This window comes from Daphnia magna, linkage group LG5 (assembly GCF_020631705.1).
Source record: "Daphnia magna isolate NIES linkage group LG5, ASM2063170v1.1, whole genome shotgun sequence".
NCBI lineage: Eukaryota > Metazoa > Arthropoda > Branchiopoda > Diplostraca > Daphniidae > Daphnia > Daphnia magna.
This window is the reverse complement of record NC_059186.1, coordinates 6,158,576-6,178,849: the sequence shown is the minus strand read 5'-3', so window position 1 is coordinate 6,178,849 and position 20,274 is coordinate 6,158,576. Positions and strand designations below refer to the sequence as shown.

Genomic DNA, 20,274 nt, shown 5'->3' with positions numbered 1-20,274 from the left:
ATTCCGATGCTTAAAGCCATAAAGCAATTTTGGAGCATTACGAAGTCGAAGTTCATCGAGAGGTTTCAGCGGCATACACACGATTGTACGTACCCTAGCCAGCTGCATAGCAATCCTTCCGTCCAGCAACAACACGATACTCAGACGCAGCGTGGCAGCATGATCGGAGAATAAGCTTTTCGTCACTGAGCTGAAGCATGCAAGAACTTGGTCTCCGCGAGATGGTCTAGATCGACAACACAAATAGAAGGGATGGAGGAGCTTTAGAGTGAGGAGAGGGAGAGAGCCAATCAAAGGGCATCGGTCTAACCTACCCGAAAAATGGCCGATCTGGTGCGATATTGTTCGGTCCGTTTGTAACAGATCGGTGCGGTGCGTTTCTTCTGGTGTGATTTGGTAGATCTGCCACCATTTTTAAAGATGACGGATTGAAAACTACTAATGAACTTAACTACCAAAGCGCGTCTAACGACTTACAGCAGTCGCTTTCGTCCGTGATTTAGCCCCGAAGTCTTCCTGATTTTCCCAAAATGACAAACAATATAAGACAGAACGTTTTTACATGATTATATTCAAAAACGAATAGTCTACACTTAGAGCATTCTAGCGTAATGTCGTCAGACGTTGGTATCAGTGACTTCTGATTGTGGTAGTAAATGCCACAGCGTAGCTAGGCCGAAGATTGTAAACTAAGAACATGCGTTGATGTAATACGTTTTTTGGCTATTCAGCCTACCGAGCAGCTTGCCAGCAAAATTATCAGCACTGCTGCTATTTCTGTAATTTGTCTTACCTTTTCTTTTTCCCAGGTGTTAACGTTCTTTCCTGTGTTACCTATATTTCAGATCGTGACACCATGACCTGCTTCTTTATGCCTAAACAAACGACGTAACGAACAGGTAGCACACACGTTCGTTGTCTTGGTGTATCGCTTTATGTCTCTGTATGCACCCAAATTATGTTTTGTTTACAATGAACCATCAATCGTAAAATAGATTGATTATAAAATTTGCTTCCTCGACAAGCTTCGGAAATTCACAAAACGAATACATCGCAAACGACAAAACTCTAAAAATTCAATGTATGGTACATATCCAACCACCGAAAGAGCAGATCGTGGCAACTTGCATGAAGTTATGACTGTGTTTTAAAGATATGAGTTCTAATGCGGAAACGGAGAAGAAACATCGACAAATTGGATGGGAGAATATCCTTGGAAAAAAGGAAAAAAAAAAAAAGCTAATCCAGTGGTGGGATGAGTGGCAGGGTATGTAATTATTTTAAAAAATGGCTCAAAAGAGAAATTACTATTTATACATAATAGTCGGAGTTACATGCAAGATGTTGGTCCGTAGAATTTGGGGGTAAATTCTTACATTGCCATTTACCAGAGGTAAATATCAAACAGGGAGAGATAGAGAGAAAAAGAGAGATACAAAGAGATAAAAAGAGAGAGATGGAAAGGTAATTATAGAAGAAAATGCTGAAGACTGAACAAAAGGGAGAAGGTCACAAGGTAAAGTGTCAATAAATTTTGGCGTAATACTCTCGTTTAAAGCACACAAACACTTTATAAATGACTGACCGATACAAACGCACCAGCTCTGACGCAACCAACGGAAAAGACATATTGGCCTCAAGTTTATCAGGCGATGGGGGTTTGGTTAGGCACAGACTCTTGACAGGGTCACGCTATCATTTAGCTGTAACCGAGTCGGATAGGGGGTCGCTGTGGACCAATTGAATAAGATTGGAGAATTGGATTGAGGCGAGGGGTTGAAGCGCAGAGGAAACAATCAGTGTGTGACTTGAGGACCAGAACCCGATCGATTATCGAGACCTTGTTTGATTTCACATAATGGCCTACTTTTAACACCAATCATCCTCGTCTGAATCACTGCGTCCCTCCACGGCATGATGCTGGAGGGTTCGATTGGATAGAGACCTCTGTGCCACTGGGGGACGATCAGCTAGTCTGCGATCACTCGGCGCTAACGGGGGATCAATGGTGCTGCACTGGCCAGGCTTATAGCCATTTGGCATAGGTGATGGCAGTTGTCGAGCAACCCCACCTACGCCACGTCCCATGGCGAGGGCCTGTTCGAAACTGAGTGGTTCTAAACGGGGCGGTGGCATGTAGTCCTCTTCGTCGTCATTGTTAAGCGGTACCCCACAATTACTAGATCTCTGGTGTGACGAGGCTCCTGGTAAGTGAGGTAAGCGATCCCGCAATCGGCCCATTTGTCCGCTGGGAATGGCAGGCAAATGATGGGTTCGAGTAGGGTGAGTTGGAGAAGGACTTAGTTTGGGAAAATTAATGGTTCCGCCGGGTCCCATAACTCCACCTCCTTTGTCACAGGAAGGAGGGAAAGAATCAAAACAATAGCCGCAACGAGTTACACATCGAACCTGCAAAGAACATGATACAATTTTTTAGACCTACCTAAATTACCAGATGTAGGGGACCGTTCGCGAGTTGAACGTTGAGTAGCCATGACAACGGCTCCGGCGACGCCAAAATTCAGCGTTGACGGATTTCTCGGTGTAGGTGGCAGTCGTCTCCCACCGCTACGACGTTGAGGCAGGGTTGGATAACTATGCTGACTCAAACTACCCTCTTTCACCTAGACGAAGAAACAAACGTCCTGCCAGGTACTGTACACAGCCTTTCAAACCTGTAGTCCAAAACTGTAGGAACGAGTTCATACCAAACCATGGTTGTTACTGTAAGGGGGAAAATGCTCCGGCGTTGGACTTCTTGAAGGATTCTCTTCTAAACTATTAGTGGCTGAACGATAGCCTCTTTTGACAGGTATCGGTGGCAAACGAGCCGGCATAGGGCTAGGGACAGGAGAAACTCTTTCGTCAATAAAGTGGTCTGGACTGTTGGAAACGGATCGGTAATGATGACTTTCGTAGTCCGGACCCTGGAAGGGAAAGCGGAAAATTAGATTTCCTCTACGCCCAACCGGCGGTATTCAAACAAGCTATAAACCAGCATAGAACCAAGAAACGAATACTTGAACCGTACCATAGATGGATGGATCATTCGAGAACGTAAATGCCTCTCCTGACGCGTTGGTGTTCTGCACCGAGAAAGGCTGTATTCATCGCCACGCAGCTTGGCTTCAAGTGTGAAGCGAATATTTTACTTGCCGACGTCAATATGATTGAAATTGTTCTGAAAATACCTCTTGCTCTTCCCCTACGGCTAGTTTCGTGCTTGACGATGTCCACGACGTCTGAAACAGCGTCGCTGAAGCCGATATCATGAGCCCGACGTGGAGGCAAGGGAGACATGTCTCTCCTACATTCCCAAAATAGAACAGATGCAATGCCGCGTTTTATCATCTCGAGCAGACAGGCAGTTGTCAATGTAATACCATATTCCCCGTTCATCTTTTGTTTTTACCTGTAACGAGGTTGAGGAGAATGCGAGCGACGCAAGGCGCAAGGCGAAGGCGACCATGCCCGGCTATTCGTATGCACGCCGGCCTCAGTTTCCGGCTTGAGCCGATGCATCACCTTGCTTGCGGATTCAACCGACGGTGGCCGTGAATCCTGTTGGTGATCAAGTTGATCCGTCAAGATTTCAAGGGCCTATTCGTTAAGAAAGAAAGAAGGATTGTGTCACATGGTGCGTTCAGCGATTACATTGCACAATAGATCAACGGCTCAAAAAGCTGTCGATAGTGCGAAATAAATTAGCTCAGCTAATACAAAGTGGGAATTCACTTTTGCATGGATGAACCTACACTATATGTACAAAATAAGTATGCGAGCAATACATTGAGATGCGCCCAACCAACTACGAAGGGGCGTAGGATTGATGTAGGAAAGCGTAATGTAGTAAGAGAAAAAATAACATGACAGTATGAGGTAAACGGAAGGGCCCAATACATTGTACAAGCTACCCACCTACCTGGAGTACATCTGAAGTGTCAAGAGACCGATTTTATGACGTATATATGTATAATGATAAGAAGATGAAATAAAATGCCAATGGAGCCAAAAACAATTCAATCGCAACTTACCGTAACCTTTATGCAACAAACGGGATTGCCTGAAATGCGCAGGGATTCATTCAGTGTAACTCGCTTTTGTTTGTTTTTGTTTTTTGTTTTTCCCATTATAAGTGGTTTAATTTTCCCAGAATTTCTGGCTTTGGGTAACGCTAAGTTAGAGTTGCGGACATGGGACTTGACCAAAACAATTGACTGCCCAACCCGAAAACACTATTATTATTGTTTTTTTGTTTTTTTTTTTTTTTTTTCATTGTTATTTTTTATGCTTAGATTTTTGTTTGTTTTTGTTTGTTGAAGGAATGCAATCAACATGGATGCTAATGCACCACATCTACGAAATGAAAGTAGTGAATAATCTACAACGACTCCACGGTGATGGTCAATTCATTAAGTGTGAAATCCAATTACGGGGGAACCTAACTTAGCTAATGCAATTCTTGGCCGTTAGGCTTCCATTATAAGAACGTATTGTCAGGTTGAACAGGGACTCAGATAGATGCACACCTTCAGTTATGAAGGTCAGAAAGACGGATACTTTACGTGTTTCGTTTAAAGAGAAGGATAATCTACTCGAGAGATACGTTAAAATGTTGTCGTAGTCAGTAGCTAATGCTAGTCATTGCATATCCAGTCGGCAGCTTACTAGATCTAGGACTACATCTGACTAACACCACATTATCACCACCATGACAAGTCATTCTATGGGCCTTAGTCCATTCAGCATCACTGCCATTGGTCACCTTGTTTGAGCTGAAACAAAAAGAAAGGAGAAACAGTGAAATTAATTTGCTGTGGTAGCTGTTGGAATCACTATGATAATTAAGACTTAATTAAGACAACCTTGCACAGTTGAAGTCTTTCAAATTACCTTGAGGAATTTGGCTGGCTGGCGAAGACTGCGGCGAAGCGATCAGGTGCAGGGGCTCCGGGTACTAGATCGATTACCGTGATAGCCTCCTTCTCTTCCTTGTGATGTCCGCCACTGCCGTGGTTTGCCAAGGTGGTGGAACCGGAGTTGGAATTAGGGTGAGAATGGGAATGAGAAGGGTGACTTAGCGAGCCTTTGTTGCTGCCCGTGCGGGCCATACTTCCCATTAACCGTTCGAAGAGCGACTGTTTCTGTAGTAATATCGAATTGCGGCCCAATCGAGCCAGTTGCAAGGGTAGATGGCGATAGTTAAAAAACAAACAAGAGAAAATCAAATTTAAGGTAGAAGAAAAAAAAGAGAAAAAAAAAAAATACCAAGACTCAAGCAAATCAGAAAAGACAATGCTTATGAGAAAAAGGTGAGACAACATATCGCACTTCGTATGAATTCTTGCTCGTATTTAAATTTGAAAAAATTTCATTCCTAGAATTTGGCTCTGTGTTGACATGCATCAACGCTGTGTAACGCAAAACCAAGAATTGAGGTGTGGTCATACCACATTCGTTGCTTATTTGCCGAGTGGCAAAAATGCAAAAAAAAAAAAAAGAAATCCGCTTTTTTTTACATAGCAGTAGGGAGTGTGTATACGTTTGTCTTCAGTAGCCTCAGTTCATTGTAGCCCACATTCAAAATCGAAAACGTGACTTCCAAGTTTGGGGTTTTCTTTCCATGAGAATGATAATCCCAAGTTAAGGAAACATTTGAAAAAAAAAACAATCGCCCTATGAGTTTTTAAGTTGATAGGTTTGCATTAGTTGCCAACATGCAACTTCGTTGACAGTGATTTCTTGCTGATAGCATCCGCCTGCTACCAAATTCTGAAATATTCACGCATAGCACCACGGTAACCGATTTTTTTTTTGTGAAAAGTATATATATGTACATTGTTGCACATAAGAAAAATTCGGGGTAATCGTAGGCGCATGCGGAGTTTACTCGTTTAGCGATAATATAGGGTATCAAAGCTCTGCTCCATGTACCAGTAAAAAAAAAAAAAAAAGGTCTACGAATTGTAACGTATTTAAGATGTACATTAGAATCCAATGAAAAAATTCTTTGCGATGCGCGAAAATTGCAAATCGGAGCGAATTTTCAAGTGAGAAAAATGCCATAATGTAAATGAATAAGGTAAAAATGGATTGAATTCTTCTGCGTTGATTTGCCGTCGGTGTGTGGATAGAAAGGGTGGGATTTAAACCGGGATGAAACATGCAATCCATCAAGTCGTGCATAACAGATTCCTTGTAGGAGGAGGTCAAAGGATTAATATACATGACGAGTGAATGCATTAAACACACCCCCACGACGGTTCAGTTTACCTGTTATTTGATTTTTGTTTTCTTGTTGTTGTTGTCCTAAACTGAGTCAGCTTTTGACTGCAACTGACTATCTAAGTCTACAAATTCTATTAACACCCAAAAACGTTGTACGGCATTCAGCGAGCGCATGCCTCGTCTATCTACTGCGGAACAAGCAAGGCTACTTACTAAGCGCAAAGAAAAACACATCGACATTGAGATAGGGAAGATAGTAACATTGTCTAGTTATGCCTGAAGCGGATTTGGGGAAAGAAAGCCGTTGCTGCTTGACAGTATAATCAAGCTTTGGGATAATGGCAGAAATGAAAAAAAAAAAGGAAAAAAACGAGGAAAATGAGGAAAACGACGATTGAGATATTACTACCGCTTCAGGAGGAGAACACCGAGAGACGGTCGGCTTCTCCTGGAAAATGCACAACCAATCAAATATCCATTTGAGCGACGAAACCACCGTGATGCAGAGAGAAAAAGAGAGGAAGAAAAAGGCGGTGATGTATGTGAATGAAATCAAGAAAAATGAAAGACCAGTTAGAGTCAGAGTAATTAGACTAAACACTGACTTGAGTCACACTGAAAACGCAGAACAAAACGTAACGGAACAATAACGAAACAATGGCTATTTCCGCAATCAACGCAAGACATAGTCGAACATGATCAACGTCAATCACGCAATCACCCACGGTTCAAGTCTACTAGGAAAACTTTGTCGTCAATCCGTATTATTCCAAATAAGGGATCATTCGAGTCATACAGGTATAGCTATAGCATATTTGGTTCTAGCGAAAGCTTTCGATTCTGAACAACAACAAATGCCAACTCACACTATGTGGCTATAACAGCTATTTGGAATTTGCTTGTTTGGTTGTAAAAGTGTAAGCGGCAACGGCTTCTAAATCCGTCATTTGGTATACTAGGAGGCTATATATCTAACTCTATAGGAGTTGACCATTTTCGCTAAGATAACAAGTTGAACTACTGAGACTCCTCTTAAGATTACGGCATGTCAAAGAGACTATGGAAAACTATTGTAGTCTCGTTAATGGTCGCTAATTAGAATTTTTTTTGTTTTTTTATTTATTTTTTTTTATTTTTATTTTTTTACTAAGCTGGCGTGGATCGTATGCTTTACCACAAGGATCTATGGGTAAGTAATGTTCCCGAAGGCAGTGTACTTTAGGACACATAAAATGATGACTAAAGCGCTGGAAAGACTACAGGTTTCTAGCATGAGGGTTAATGTGGAAGAAAATTGGGGCAGGTCGAAAGGTGAGGTTTGGATGAAAGTATAAGACGACGGATCCTGCCTGACTAAATCTTCCGCTCTGTAGTTTTCCAGGTATGTCATGATTATTTTTAACCGTATGTGTTACGTAGCCCTACGACCCGCAAAAGAAATACGCGAGTTTCTCAAATTTGGCAAACATTAAGTAAGAAAAATGGTCGCAGACTTGCCCAAAGTATAAAGAAAAAATAAATAAATTTAAAAAAAAAGAAGAGAGAGAGAAAAATGATAAAAAAAAAAAAAATAAATAAAAGACCACCACCAACGTACCGTTGATGCAGAGGCTTCAATTTGTCCAAATCGCGTCGTTTTCCAGTTTTCCAAGATGAGCAATCCGCCATAAATCTTACCAACTGTCAACTTCCCCGTATTTAGTTCTTCAATTATCCAAATATGAAAGAAAACAAAATTAATAATCCGTTAGTGTGGTATGGGCGTCGGTAAGCGATAGCATTGGACGGAAAAGGAAGAACAGAGAAAACGAACGTCAATATTCAAAGAAGAGGGCTAAATACCGTTATCTGGTGGAATGATTAGGTCAAGAACTTTTTTAGCTTGTAACGGCCAGATTTTTTTGATAGTCACGCGCAGCTCTTGATTCGCTTCGTCCATTTCGTCAGCTGCACACAGATGGTTGGAAAACACACACAAAAATTGTTAATATTATATGAGAGCAAGAGAACCGTAAGCTTCCAATAAACGTAAAAGAAAAACAAAAGAAACAAAAGACTAAAGATTTTCTGAGCGCACCCGGTCTCATTTTAATGCTGAGATTTTCGCGGATGAGGGCAAACAGCGTTGAGGTAAATTGGACCTTTCCATCGGCGTCTACTGGCATGTTCATACGAATAAGTTTTTTATAAGCAAGGCGGTAGGGACACTTGTTGCCAAAGCCAAGTGGGGGGTCCATATTTTTCAACATGTCAAACATTTCCGTGTAAAGAATTCTTCCACTGCCAACAAAACATCAATTGGTTATCACAAATTCCGTTCTTTCTTCCCGTAAAATTCTTCGATTTACGTTGCGTTCGGATCATATTCGGCCCATATCCGGATAAACTCATCCAAATGATGTGCACCAAGAATGGAAGAGTCACGTGTAAGGTAATCAAAGTTGTCCATAATGACGGCTACGAATAAATTCAGCATCTATAACGAGAAAACTGCCGTTAAAATCATTGCACGAAGACATGCGGAGAGGCTTCTATTCGCAATAGCCAAGGAAAAATCTCCAATCCGCCATTTCCTACCAGAAATGAACAAAGGAAGATAAAAGAGACGAAGTAAGCATAGGCCAAATTGGAGCCGCACTCTTTGTCCTCGATGACCTGGCCGTTCTCGAATTTTAAAGCTCTTGGATCGCACTGGCGCCCGCGGATGCATGACAACATGATATTGGGCCAAGCTTCTCCTGTTGCACACCTTTTTGTTCCATGGTGGAAAATGAATTCAAAGGTTATACAGATTTATATAGATTTTCTTTTTTTTCATCGTCAATGATAAGAGGTAGAAGGATTTGGTATACTAAAGAAAGAACTAGGCAGATGCAATGTGAATGCAAGTTCAGCGAAATACTACTTGCATGTCAATTTTAAAAGTTAAAGAAAAACTCGAGCGTTCTACGTATTCGAAGTAAAATACAAAAAAAAAATTCCATGCTTTCACTAAGCCAATAGTTACGATGCAATGATGGACACTTTTCTTGCCTTGTTTATGATAGGGCTTCCATGTCCATTTAAAATGGCTTGGCTATCATTACTCTTTACCGTTATAGCGTTTCGTACTGGCCATAAGCAGATATTTCCAGATCGTGAAAATTGAAATACCGGCTATTAGCCTTAGAACGAAGCATTTTTGTGTGTGACATAGCTAACGAAAGGAAACATGAAAAAAAAAAAAAAACGATAGCCAAAGGAAACCCTCACAGACGACTACTTGCCTGAAAAGCAACATCAAGCCTTGAATAAAGCTGCGAAAATTGTTATGGCGATGAATGTGCGTCGTTCCAGGTTCCAGCAATATGTTGCCAAACACCTATACAAGCAAAGTCAGTGTCTTGGCTTTCATTACTAGGTTACGTCTTCAGAGAAAAAAACAAAATGAGTCAAAAATACAGTCACAGTCCACGATGGTGCAAATGTAAACGACGCTCTATACACTAGATGTCTAGCATTGTGAACTAGAATACATGATCAATTTTTCGAGCCATCACACGGAGTATACTGTAGGTATATACGTACGAACTAATCAATACAGGCTGCCTACCGTACACTATTTTTGTTCGAAAAAACAAAAAAAACAAGGTGTTCAAATGCATATCAAAATTGCCAACCGAGCATGTCTAAAGTTCAACAGGCAAGTTCGGGGCCAGGGTAACACATTTTTGTTTGTATGCACACTTCTGGCCATCGCATTGCATCTACCATCACCAGTTGACTACCGAACTGACTACTAAAAAGCGAATGTTTCGATCATTTTTGGTTCTCTCTCGTTAGCAGTTACCGAAAGAGAAGTAAGAGACCGCCTATGAAAGACTGAAAGTTGTTGTGACGGTTGACGGAAGAGTCCGGATCCAGATGTAAATTTCCAAAAACCTTATACACGCATAGACACATGTTACATTTTGGTTGCCCGAAACCCCGGCGGTTGGCAGGTGTAAAATCCATAATCAAACATTACTATATGCTACTTGAGGTGACCGCGTTGAATTGTGTTACTCAGCATGGGAACAAAAGTTCAATAAAATCCCCGAAAAACCGTAAACAAAAACCATAGAACCCCCCAAAAAAAAAAAAAAAAAAAGAAAGAGCTTATCTACGTATATGGTACGAAACACACGTACCTGCATGCCGATGATGGCATAGATGAAAAACAACATGGCTATCAGTAAGCAGACGTACGGTAAAGCCTAGACGAGAAAACGAGAATGTGTCACATTTTTGGTGGCATGCGGAGTCATGTGGTCGACGATGAAGGGTAGACTTACCTTGAACGACTGTACGAACGTCCACAAAAGAATACGAATCGTATAGCCTTGGCGGAGAAGTTTGATCAAACGCGCTGCTCGGAATAACCGTAGAAAGCCAACATTGATGAAGTTTTCCTATTTTTAGAACAAATGATGTGTAGCGCCAGGAAATCACAGTAGAGTGCAAGCGTAATGAAAGACGATGATATCGGTTATAGAGCTGAAACATTGAATATTCGCGGCATATTTACCCCGAATTCGACGACGAGTGCGTCAATAATACTGCCGACGACGGTGACGAAGTCAAAAGTGTTCCAAGGATCTTTGAAAAAATTCTTTACGCGAAGAAAAAAAAAAAAAGAACAGGGCGAGGAACGAACGAGGAAGAAAGAGATGTTTTAGAAATTGAAATTGAACGAGAAGGTAACATCAGGTTAGAGAAACACAGACACCAAAGGACGCACGGAACAAAGAAAGGAGCGGAGAATAAGAGAGAGAGAGAGAGAGAGAGATTGGGAGGCTAAGGAGGAAAGAGTTAGGAAGGAGAGAAGGATATGAGAATAGGGGAGCTTAAAGAGAGTGAAAGAGAGTGAAAGGAGACGAAAGTGATACTGAATTCGCCTCGAAAATGGCGTCTCAACAGCTTTAATTCCTTCCATCGTGCTCCATAAATCAATTGAACTTGGCGTGGAAAGATAAGAGTGCCTAGTCAAAGTCCAAGCGAGTGTCTATAGATTGATATTTGGGCTAGTCGAAAACGTGAAAGCGTACGACAGTGTACGTACAACGACTCCATGAGATGGACAACGAATCGCAATTTTGGAGTGACGGCTTACGAAATTGGACGGAAGAGAAATAAAAACGAATATTCCGTACGACATGGCGAAGAACGATTCTAGGTAAGGACAAAAAATGGGATAACCTTTTGACAGGGTGTATATGTAGGTGAATCGAGAGTGGGGCTATAACGGCGCAAATAATACGAATGTACCTTGATTCCGAAAGCAGCAAGTTTGAGTATACATTCGAGCGAGAAGAGCATGGTAAAGATAAGATTCATGTAGGCCAGGATGTCGGCAAGTGCAGGGGGGGCCTCGTAGTACTGCAGTAGCAATAGCGTAGTTTCGGGTATAAGGAACAGGTTTCGGGATCATGAAGAATGAAGCGGGTGTTTGTAGCAGAGTCAAAGGGGAGTGAAGGCCATGGAAAACCACAACAGGTTGTGATGAATAAAAAATCAACACAAAAATCAAATGAAACAAAATGTAAACAAATAAATAAAATAATAATAATAAATAAATAAATAAATAAACAACCAGGATCCAAAGAGAAAGACCGAGGGAAAATCATAATAAAGGAAGAGAGCAATACACGTGTGGGAGCGGATGCAATCCCCCCGAAGAATCAACAGATGAACAACGTAGTGGTGAGAGGAAATGGCAGGGGGGATGATAGGATAGAAGGGGGCAAAAAAATTGAGAACAAACCAGTCCATTAATCATCAAATCATTTCCCAATGAAAAGAAAACATTTAGAGTTGATGACAAGATCGAATACTGAGGTACATCCTGTTCGTTAGTTGTTTGTAGTTAAAGTGACGTTCAACGGGTGCTTGTGCCTACATCATACAACGTGTGTCATGCATTACCAGAGTTTTCTAAGCGTATAGTGAAATTGGATTGCAAAATGTACTGGTCGGGCCGTCAGAGGCCCAGTTTTGGAAAGGTGAGTCATACAGAAACGACAGGAATGCCCCCAACTGAATTCCGACTTTGTTGATGGACTTGGTCAGGAGCCAAAAGTGAAGGTATAAGGCGTGCATGGTGAACCACCAAATCGCGAGCGTCCATGCATGCAAGTCAAATAACGGAAGCCATGACACGTCACTCTCATACTATTATCTTTAGGTTTAATTGAGACTCCTTTGTTTTTCTGCGGCATACTATCGCCATACTGTCCGCCCATTATGAGTCTATAAAAACTGTCAACCATTTCGAAACTACCAAAATGCAAAATTTATATTAAGGTACCACAGTCGCCTGCTGCCAAGACGTATCCTGTACAGTATATATTGGGTTTTTCCCATTGGATTAACGGACGTCTTCAATAGCTATAAACACCATTAACTGCGCTATGGAACACGACAGCAACAACGCCACACGTTTCATTGTTCCTTGTCGTTAACTTCACGGAGTACTGCACGTCATCGCGTTCACCTACCTAGTAACTAGACTCTTCCAGTAAGCCAACGTGACCCATAAGACCACAAGACGAAAAGGAAATGGACAGTCTGACGAAAATGAGAAGCTGAGAAAGCGCACGACAAACGAGACACACAAATGAACAGCACATACCAATAATCGTCCTAGATTCCTAATTCAATGACTGAGTGATGCTTAACGGAAAAGGCTATTTTCCGACCACTTCCCGTCTGCTGACGGTAACGAGGAGTAACGCAAATGGACAGTTGGAGCTAAGTGAGGCCAATTGTTTGGCATTGGCCGGATTACGGTGGTAACGTTTAGCATTACCCATCGCAAAGTCAAGATCTGCAGCGAAAGAAAGCGCCCGCATAGGTAACAGGACACGTATATACTGTAGGTGGGGAGTGAAATAAAATTCAGAAGAAAGAATGAAAGAAGCCCAGGGAAAAAATCAACGAGGGGATGAGGGATGGATGACAAAATGAATTCAAACCGTGGAGAAAGAATAAATGGTGTGGCGAAGAAGAACCGAAGTTACACACACTCAACAACAAAAAATAAATAAATAACAGACATTAGAAAAAGCGAGAGTGAGATGAAAAGGGAGAGTGAGAGAAAGAATAGAAGAGAACTCGGACTTTGACAAAACTGAGACGGCAGTGCGACTGAGATTGACACGTACGCATAGTTTTAAAGGTCACACACACACACACAAAAATGACCACAGTATGTCGGTACCGTCTAAAGCGGAATATGGAGACGAAACTGAAAGGACTGGACACAATAGAAGAGAGCTGTCGAATAAATGCTAAGAGTGTTGGTCCGTAGGGCATTCTAACAATCCCACGTTTTTGTGTTTTGTTTTTTCCCCGAATGCGATGACCAGTAAATGCCACACCCGGAATCCCCACCCCATCCCGTCGCTTGAAACCATCCGCAACTGCGCTGAGATTAAGTTCACCCCAGATTTGCAATTGCTTTTCAAGCAATTAGGCAAGTGCGTTTTTGTTTTTGTTGTTTAAGGAGGGAAAAGGTAAAATGGGTGGAGGGTGGCGGGTGAAGGGATGTGAGCTTCCGTTTAGATAGCATGGCACTCGATCGGCTTACCCTCACTCCAAATGAGATGATTTTTAGCATACACTCAATGCTAAACAGTGCGGTGAAGGCTGTATTCATGTAATGCAGCGTCTCCTTGTACAGGACGCTCTGCTTGTAGTACTGTAAACGATATCGCGCGCCGACGTAAACACCAGCAGGATTTTTGTTTTTGTTTCGATAGGAGAAGGTGAAGAAGAACGAGGACATGAGGTAGAAAGGCATCGCCAATCGAACAAAGCAAAAAAGTTGACATCATTCATGAAAAAGAAAAGCAAATGTACACCTCAAGCACCATAGCACATAGGAAATTTACGCGGTTTTATTCTTGTTACATTTTTTTTTCTCTCAATTTTTCCATCGCAATCGCAGAGATATGAAGCTAACGGATCACCATCTGATATTTTTCCCCTTTTAAATCTACTAGTTAACTGTATTGCGTTATGATTTAAAAAAAAACATAATAAAAATGCAGGGAAATGGTATAAAAAGTAATTTAAGATCTTCTACTCTTAGGACAGTAATCGGTCACGTTCTTTTCACGTTTAAATGTACGGTGGATTGAGCCTAGTGCTCGTCGCGTTCATAACCGAAATCCTTCGATAAGCAGAGCTCGGCCTAAATTTCTCTCCGAAAGAACTTAATACGAATGAATTGCGTCGTAGTCCTTTTACAGGATAGATCCAATTAGGCAATCGAAGAACGGTGACTTACGCTTATTTAGTTTTTGGGTACGTACCATGAAATTACAGGAAGACGGACTACGAAAACAACGAACAAAGGAAGATTTAGAGAGAACGGACAAGTGCACACGACACAAACGCGGCAGACATGCACGGTGACGCAAAGACGATACGAAAGGTGTCAAATCATATGGGTTTCCATAAAATCAAACGCAAAGGGTTCACCTCAACCAAAACGAAGATATCAATATAAACCGTTATTTATCGCAAACGCTGTTTTAATTATTGTTCGAACTGGCATCCACATAAAGTCTATGAAAAATGGGCGGAAAATTGGCGAAGAGCACTCGGGTTAGGGCGACCTTATTAAAGAAAAAAAAAAAAAAAAAAAAAAAATCACGCGTCGTTGTGTAAGTCTGCATGCTATTCCTTACCGCTGGAATGATATCTTACGCAAACACTAACGAATGTTTATCAACCGTGAGGCGTCATGTTGCTTCAGAATTCACACACACTCATCCAACGAAAAAATATCAAACATAAATGTTCACGATGCCGGAACGGTCCGTCATACGGAGCAATGCTCATGCCGGATACATGCGCAATCTGCAAACTAGTTTTCAAGTGTGCGCAAGTGCAAATATTCAGATTCATGCGCAGGCCTGTGGTGCGGTACACCACGTTGATGCAGTTTTGGTCAAATCTGGTGGAGGTGGATCAAACGCAAATAGTCGGAATTCATTCAACTTGCTTGCCGTCATTTCTAACCACAAACGTGAACGACCGTTGCGTCCATTTGGTTCGGCGATTTTCCCTACCAAGTGCATAGTTCGCATGCCACGAACATTTTGCAAACATGCCAACATTTAAGACCATGCATGAGCGAGAGCATGCGCAAATGGTGTGGCTGTTACGCCGAACCTAATGCTTAACATTACTTAAGAGTTTCAATCCTAGCATTAGATATTACTTTTTGTTTGAATTATTATTTTTTTTCTAACATTATTTTACGGCGGTACGAGATAAACTATTCAATTTTCGACGCCAACAACTCTCGGTCGCCGTATTAATGGATGGCCCATCATAAATGGATCAAACTGCTAGTTCTTATTTGAGATTTCGTTTACGGTTTTAGTGGACGTACCTTCATCATTAGCAGGAGCGTGTTGAGGACGATAAGCGTCATGATGAAATACTCGAACGGAGTAGAAACGACTACTCGCCATATCTTGTATTTGAAGCTCTCGCGATCCTTCGGCATGTAGCGCTCCAGCGGTTTGGCCTGGATGGCGAAATCGATGCACGATTTCTGTTCGAATTGGATTTCAGTTTAATACGCAATCAATGATTGACACGAATTTGTTTTTTATGCTTTTCAATTGTTGGCACAGGGCCGCTATAGCCCTATAAGAAGTTTACCTGATTTTTGTCAATTTCTCCATCTTGAAGTTCTGCTTCACCCTGTTCCTGGAAGGTAATAATAATGAGGGCTACGAAGATGTTGACGAAAAAGAAAGGGAAAACGATGAAGTAGACGATGTAAAAAATGGACATCTCAATCCGGTAATGAAGGATGGGACCATGATCCTCTTGCGTTGCGGCCATGGAATTCTGCAACACTCTTTAGAAAGCGAATGGCACGTCGACCGGCAGTTAGCAATGTGTCAACACTGTCAAAAGGACGTTAATTATCAACTTCTTCTTACTGAGGCCATCCTTCACCGGTTTGGACAGCGAACAGAGTTAGCATGGCTGCCATGACGTTGTCGTAGTGAAATAGCTGCGATTTCCACTCGCGCCGCTTAACTTCTGGCGGCCGCTTATCGTAGGCGAATGTGAAATAGTCCCCTCTGCGCAGCAGCGTCGAGTAAAGTGAGCATTCACAAAATTCAGATTTAGCGTTAAAAAGACAAACGGTTGGTTATTGATACATTGCATCGCAAAATGGTCTACGATGAGAACGTACTGACAATCGTCCTGCGTGTGCTTGCTGTCGTCTGTGCAGTAGAAGAACTTGCCGTTGAACAGTTGGACGGCAACAACGGCGAAAATGAAATGGAAGAGCATGTAAACGATGAGGATATTGAAGACGTTCTTCAGTGAATTGACGACACAGTCGAAGACAGCTTTTAGCTTCGGAACGCGCTTTATAGTTTTGAGTGGACGCAGCACTCGCAGCACTCGCAGCGATTTGATGGTGCTCAAATTCTGACCGGTCGAGCTTCCCCTAAATTGACGACAACGGTGTTCCGGTCATTGGTTAATTATTGAACGGGGTTAAAGCTGGGGTCGAGAAAAGGGAGAGGGGATAGAGCGAAATAGAGGATGGTGAAAAACAATTCCGTTTTGGAAGTCAATCAACAGCTACGAGATCAAAAACAATTCTCAGTCAGCCACGGAAATACTGGGGTCAAAACAAGACTCTGTGCGTTAGAAGCATTGAAAAATCTACTGAAACATCAAATACTGAGACCACCCATGTTATTATACTGCCGACGGCCGCTTGACAATCCCAACTGGACTTGGTTCTGAAACAGGTGATGACGAAGGTTTTAAACAAATAAATAATAATAATAATGTTATGAAGCGGGTGAATAGGTGTGGAATAGAAAGGGCAATCGGGCTTCAATGATTACTCACGAGAAAGCAAAGGCGACCAGGGCACAGATAACAACCGTAGCGTCTAAAATGTTCCACAAATCTCTACAGTAGGAGCCCGGGTGAAAAACTACACCTAAATCTATGACCTATAAAGAAGTAGAAACATGTGTCATATAATGTAATATGTAGAGGGAAACATTTGGCGAAAAGACTCATCCGAGCCTGAGCGTCGTTGACTCGAATGTCAAACAGGGTAGCACAATTAAATACTGGGAAGAATACCGTACAATTACTCAGCCAGTAAATATAAATAATCAATTCACATGTACGGAATGACTATCTACGGTCACGTAGACCTACTTTACGGCACGTATATGGAAAGATAATCCCATAGCAGATACCTGGCGGTAAGAGAAGAAAACAAACCTGTAATGGAAAAACTTAATAGCTGAAATACGATGGATCGAAATATAATCTACAAAGAGTCTTGGAGAAGAACAAAAAGAAGAACAAGAAGGTTAAACAAAAAATCAAAAGAGCGATAGCCATTGATATCCCTATTTGGGTCGTCGCCGGATCGCTCTAAACATCATAGTATGTCCAAGAAAGGTCATAATTTAATATTGATGGATACACACGACGGGCGACTCTAGCGTCTGCACACCAGGGGGTCAGCAAATATGTCAAAGAGGTTCAAATCCGGTGGATAAAACTACGGAATTCAAGCAGAGGCGCAAATTACAAATACCTAGTATCTATATATATATATAGATGTACATATGAAATGTGAGCCAATGGCTCGTACAGCTGCATGGAACAACCAGTAGATACACAGACCAGAACAGCAACAACTTCTACTGCTGCAACAGACGGTGTAAAGAGGATGTGGTGTTGTTTTTTTTTGGTTTTTTTAAATAACGAGTAGCTAACTAGCTACCTTAACGTTGGTTTACCAGTATCTGTGCTCAGTACTCACATCATGTCAAACGTGAAGGACACTGCAGCGCATATGACCACAACAGCATCCATGACGTTCCAAATCTCTCGCAAATAGCTGCCTTGATGAAGTATTATGCCAGAATCTATCACCTAAAAAGGTCATCGACCCAATGGCGCGCAACCACCAGGCAATTGATTCGCATTTAATTACGACAATAAAGGACCCTTAACGCGCCATAATACTTGTCCTTTTTACGACGGCTAAAGCATTTTGATCTATTCTTAGTCGATATTGTAGGTTAAATATAGATAATTAAATGACTGCATCGGTATGTTTGGTTAGCACTTTTGGGGCAACCGACACACGTGAGGAATGCCTTATAATTCAGGGGGTTCGGCACCTACCTTCAGAACCATTTCGACGGTGAAGACGCCCGTAAATGCGTAATCGAAGTAATTGAGGATGTCGTTTCGGAAGCTTCCCTCTTCCACCGGATCTTCAGCGGCGAGGGCGATGCTACTCAGACTGATGACTACCATGATGAAAAAATCGAAGTAAGGCAGGTTCACCACCCAGTGAGCAGCGCGCCGGACCCTGTTTCGTTATTGCACGCCGTCATATTTGTCCGGACAAGAAAAACATAAAATGTGCAGTCCATTGGTGTGCGCTAGACGTGCTCAACTTGGAGGCAAAATAATAAAGGTCGACTTACGGATTCGTTGGAGACAATATAAACATGGAGGAGTAAGGCAGCATTGGTTTGGGCCCCATAATGTCGTCGTCGTCGACATTGTCTCCAGTCTTAGCGTCACCATTTCCCTCGGATTTGTGCCCCCGTTTACTATAGACGAAGCAACGACAAGAAAATGCAGCCGTCGGTTGAAGTTCGGGATGTCTTTTCTATTGTTCCTTGTCCGCCATCAAGTTTCAACAAGGTCTTCAACTTACCCTTTGCCTTTTTTAGAGGGAGATGTTGTGTCCAGTTTTGGCGAGCCATCGCTGCCCATGTGAAGTGCTTCCATCTCCTTCTCCAGCTCCTGCTGCTGTTTCTGCTCAATCGAGTTTTTAAAAAACGGTGGATTAAAAAACAATGTCCTTTGTTACTTTCCCATAAATTATCGGACGCATATTGGCTATAAAGATCCTGACACTTGTTTAAAATGCTAGCCAATTGCCAAATGATGACAGACACTTTCTATTTCCCGAGACAAATGGAAACCTTTTAATCTCGTTGGTTTTTTACCTCTTTATCTTCCTCTTCTTGTTCTTCCTCAGCGGCCGTCAGTTCTTGAGCATTGGCCAAATTGTCAACAGCAATGGCCAAGAAGACGTTGAGTAGAGTGTAGTTTCCGAAGAGGACGAGAATGATGAAATAGAGAGAGTAGATCATTCCCCGTCGCGACCCTCCCTGAGACTCGATGCCTTGGTACATGACTTCATTCCAATCCTCGCCCGTTAGAATCTGCGTCGACATTCAAAATAGGTTAACCATTAAGTCGGCCATTGGTTACGCATTTTAATTGACGCGGATATCTCCAAAAGAAGGGGTCGTGAGTTGTCACACGTATACAACACGGGGCTAAATCAATTTATTTGGGGAGAGAGGGGGGTGGGGGTTAGTGTTAGACAAACCTGGAAAACGGTGAGCAAGGCAATTGGGAAGCTGTTGAAGTTTGCTGGTGGTGTGCCTTCGGGGAAATTAAAAGCGCCGCCAAACAGTTGCATCCCCAACAGAGCAAAGATGAGAATGAACAAGAAAAGTAGAAACAGAAGAGAGAGAATTGATCGCATGGAGCTCAGCAACGAAATCACCAAGTTTCGTAGCGACGACCAATACCTAAAAGCAAAAGTAAAAAAAAAGAAAAAAAGTGATAAAATGGAAAATGAAAAACAAAGGAAAATCATTAGCAGTGCATCAAAGTTGTGATTAAATTGGTACACTGCACGCATGCTGGACAAAACGTACTTGGTGACTTTGAAAACACGGAGTAACCGAAGAGCTCTCAGCACAGAGAGACCAAAAGAACCCGATTTGAATGCGGACCAGATCACTTCGAAGATCGAACCGCTGATGACAACGCAATCAAACCGGTTGAACGAGGATTCAAAGTAAATCCTTGGACCAAGCGCATACATTTTGATGCACATCTCCGTCATGAACAAACCCAAGAAGGCAAATTCAGCGTAATCTAAGAGCAATCGATAGAATGTTATGCCATTATTCGCTT

The 20,274-nt window shown here is 42.1% G+C and overlaps 1 protein-coding gene across 16 annotated transcripts in view; it reads right to left on the bottom strand.

Annotated features, from left to right (window-relative positions):
• Positions 1 to 1,067: 1,067 nt before the first annotated feature.
• Positions 1,068 to 20,274, bottom strand: part of LOC116923523 (voltage-dependent calcium channel type A subunit alpha-1) — a 32,955-nt gene continuing 13,748 nt past the window's right edge. For 5 of the 16 annotated variants that reach the window (XM_045174575.1, XM_045174572.1, XM_045174574.1 and 2 more), the window contains 29 exons: positions 20,013 to 20,235; positions 19,679 to 19,883; positions 19,290 to 19,508; positions 18,995 to 19,095; positions 18,759 to 18,887; positions 18,451 to 18,640; positions 18,083 to 18,195; positions 16,472 to 16,732; positions 16,212 to 16,355; positions 15,925 to 16,126; positions 15,650 to 15,814; positions 13,835 to 13,945; positions 10,775 to 10,858; positions 10,542 to 10,658; positions 10,398 to 10,463; positions 10,058 to 10,149; positions 8,806 to 8,977; positions 8,577 to 8,704; positions 8,306 to 8,508; positions 8,071 to 8,175; positions 7,826 to 7,932; positions 4,894 to 5,144; positions 4,766 to 4,775; positions 3,413 to 3,600; positions 3,192 to 3,307; positions 3,032 to 3,126; positions 2,709 to 2,927; positions 2,444 to 2,624; positions 1,068 to 2,348 (listed from right to left, as the gene is read on the bottom strand). In XM_045174575.1, the coding sequence (XP_045030510.1) occupies positions 1,870 to 2,348; positions 2,444 to 2,624; positions 2,709 to 2,927; positions 3,032 to 3,126; positions 3,192 to 3,307; positions 3,413 to 3,600; positions 4,766 to 4,775; positions 4,894 to 5,144; positions 7,826 to 7,932; positions 8,071 to 8,175; positions 8,306 to 8,508; positions 8,577 to 8,704; positions 8,806 to 8,977; positions 10,058 to 10,149; positions 10,398 to 10,463; positions 10,542 to 10,658; positions 10,775 to 10,858; positions 13,835 to 13,945; positions 15,650 to 15,814; positions 15,925 to 16,126; positions 16,212 to 16,355; positions 16,472 to 16,732; positions 18,083 to 18,195; positions 18,451 to 18,640; positions 18,759 to 18,887; positions 18,995 to 19,095; positions 19,290 to 19,508; positions 19,679 to 19,883; positions 20,013 to 20,235 (4,676 nt within the window). In that variant the 3' untranslated portion in view covers positions 1,068 to 1,869. Of the gene's footprint in view, positions 2,349 to 2,443; positions 2,625 to 2,708; positions 2,928 to 3,031; positions 3,127 to 3,191; positions 3,308 to 3,412; positions 3,601 to 4,765; positions 4,776 to 4,893; positions 5,145 to 6,637; positions 6,677 to 7,825; positions 7,933 to 8,070; positions 8,176 to 8,305; positions 8,509 to 8,576; positions 8,705 to 8,805; positions 8,978 to 9,494; positions 9,590 to 10,057; positions 10,150 to 10,397; positions 10,464 to 10,541; positions 10,659 to 10,774; positions 10,859 to 11,514; positions 11,626 to 13,834; positions 13,946 to 15,649; positions 15,815 to 15,924; positions 16,127 to 16,211; positions 16,356 to 16,471; positions 16,733 to 17,145; positions 17,253 to 18,082; positions 18,196 to 18,450; positions 18,641 to 18,758; positions 18,888 to 18,994; positions 19,096 to 19,289; positions 19,509 to 19,678; positions 19,884 to 20,012; positions 20,236 to 20,274 lie in introns of all 16 variants that reach the window. The other 11 variants (XM_045174565.1, XM_045174567.1, XM_045174563.1 and 8 more) reach the window with 7 other exon arrangements.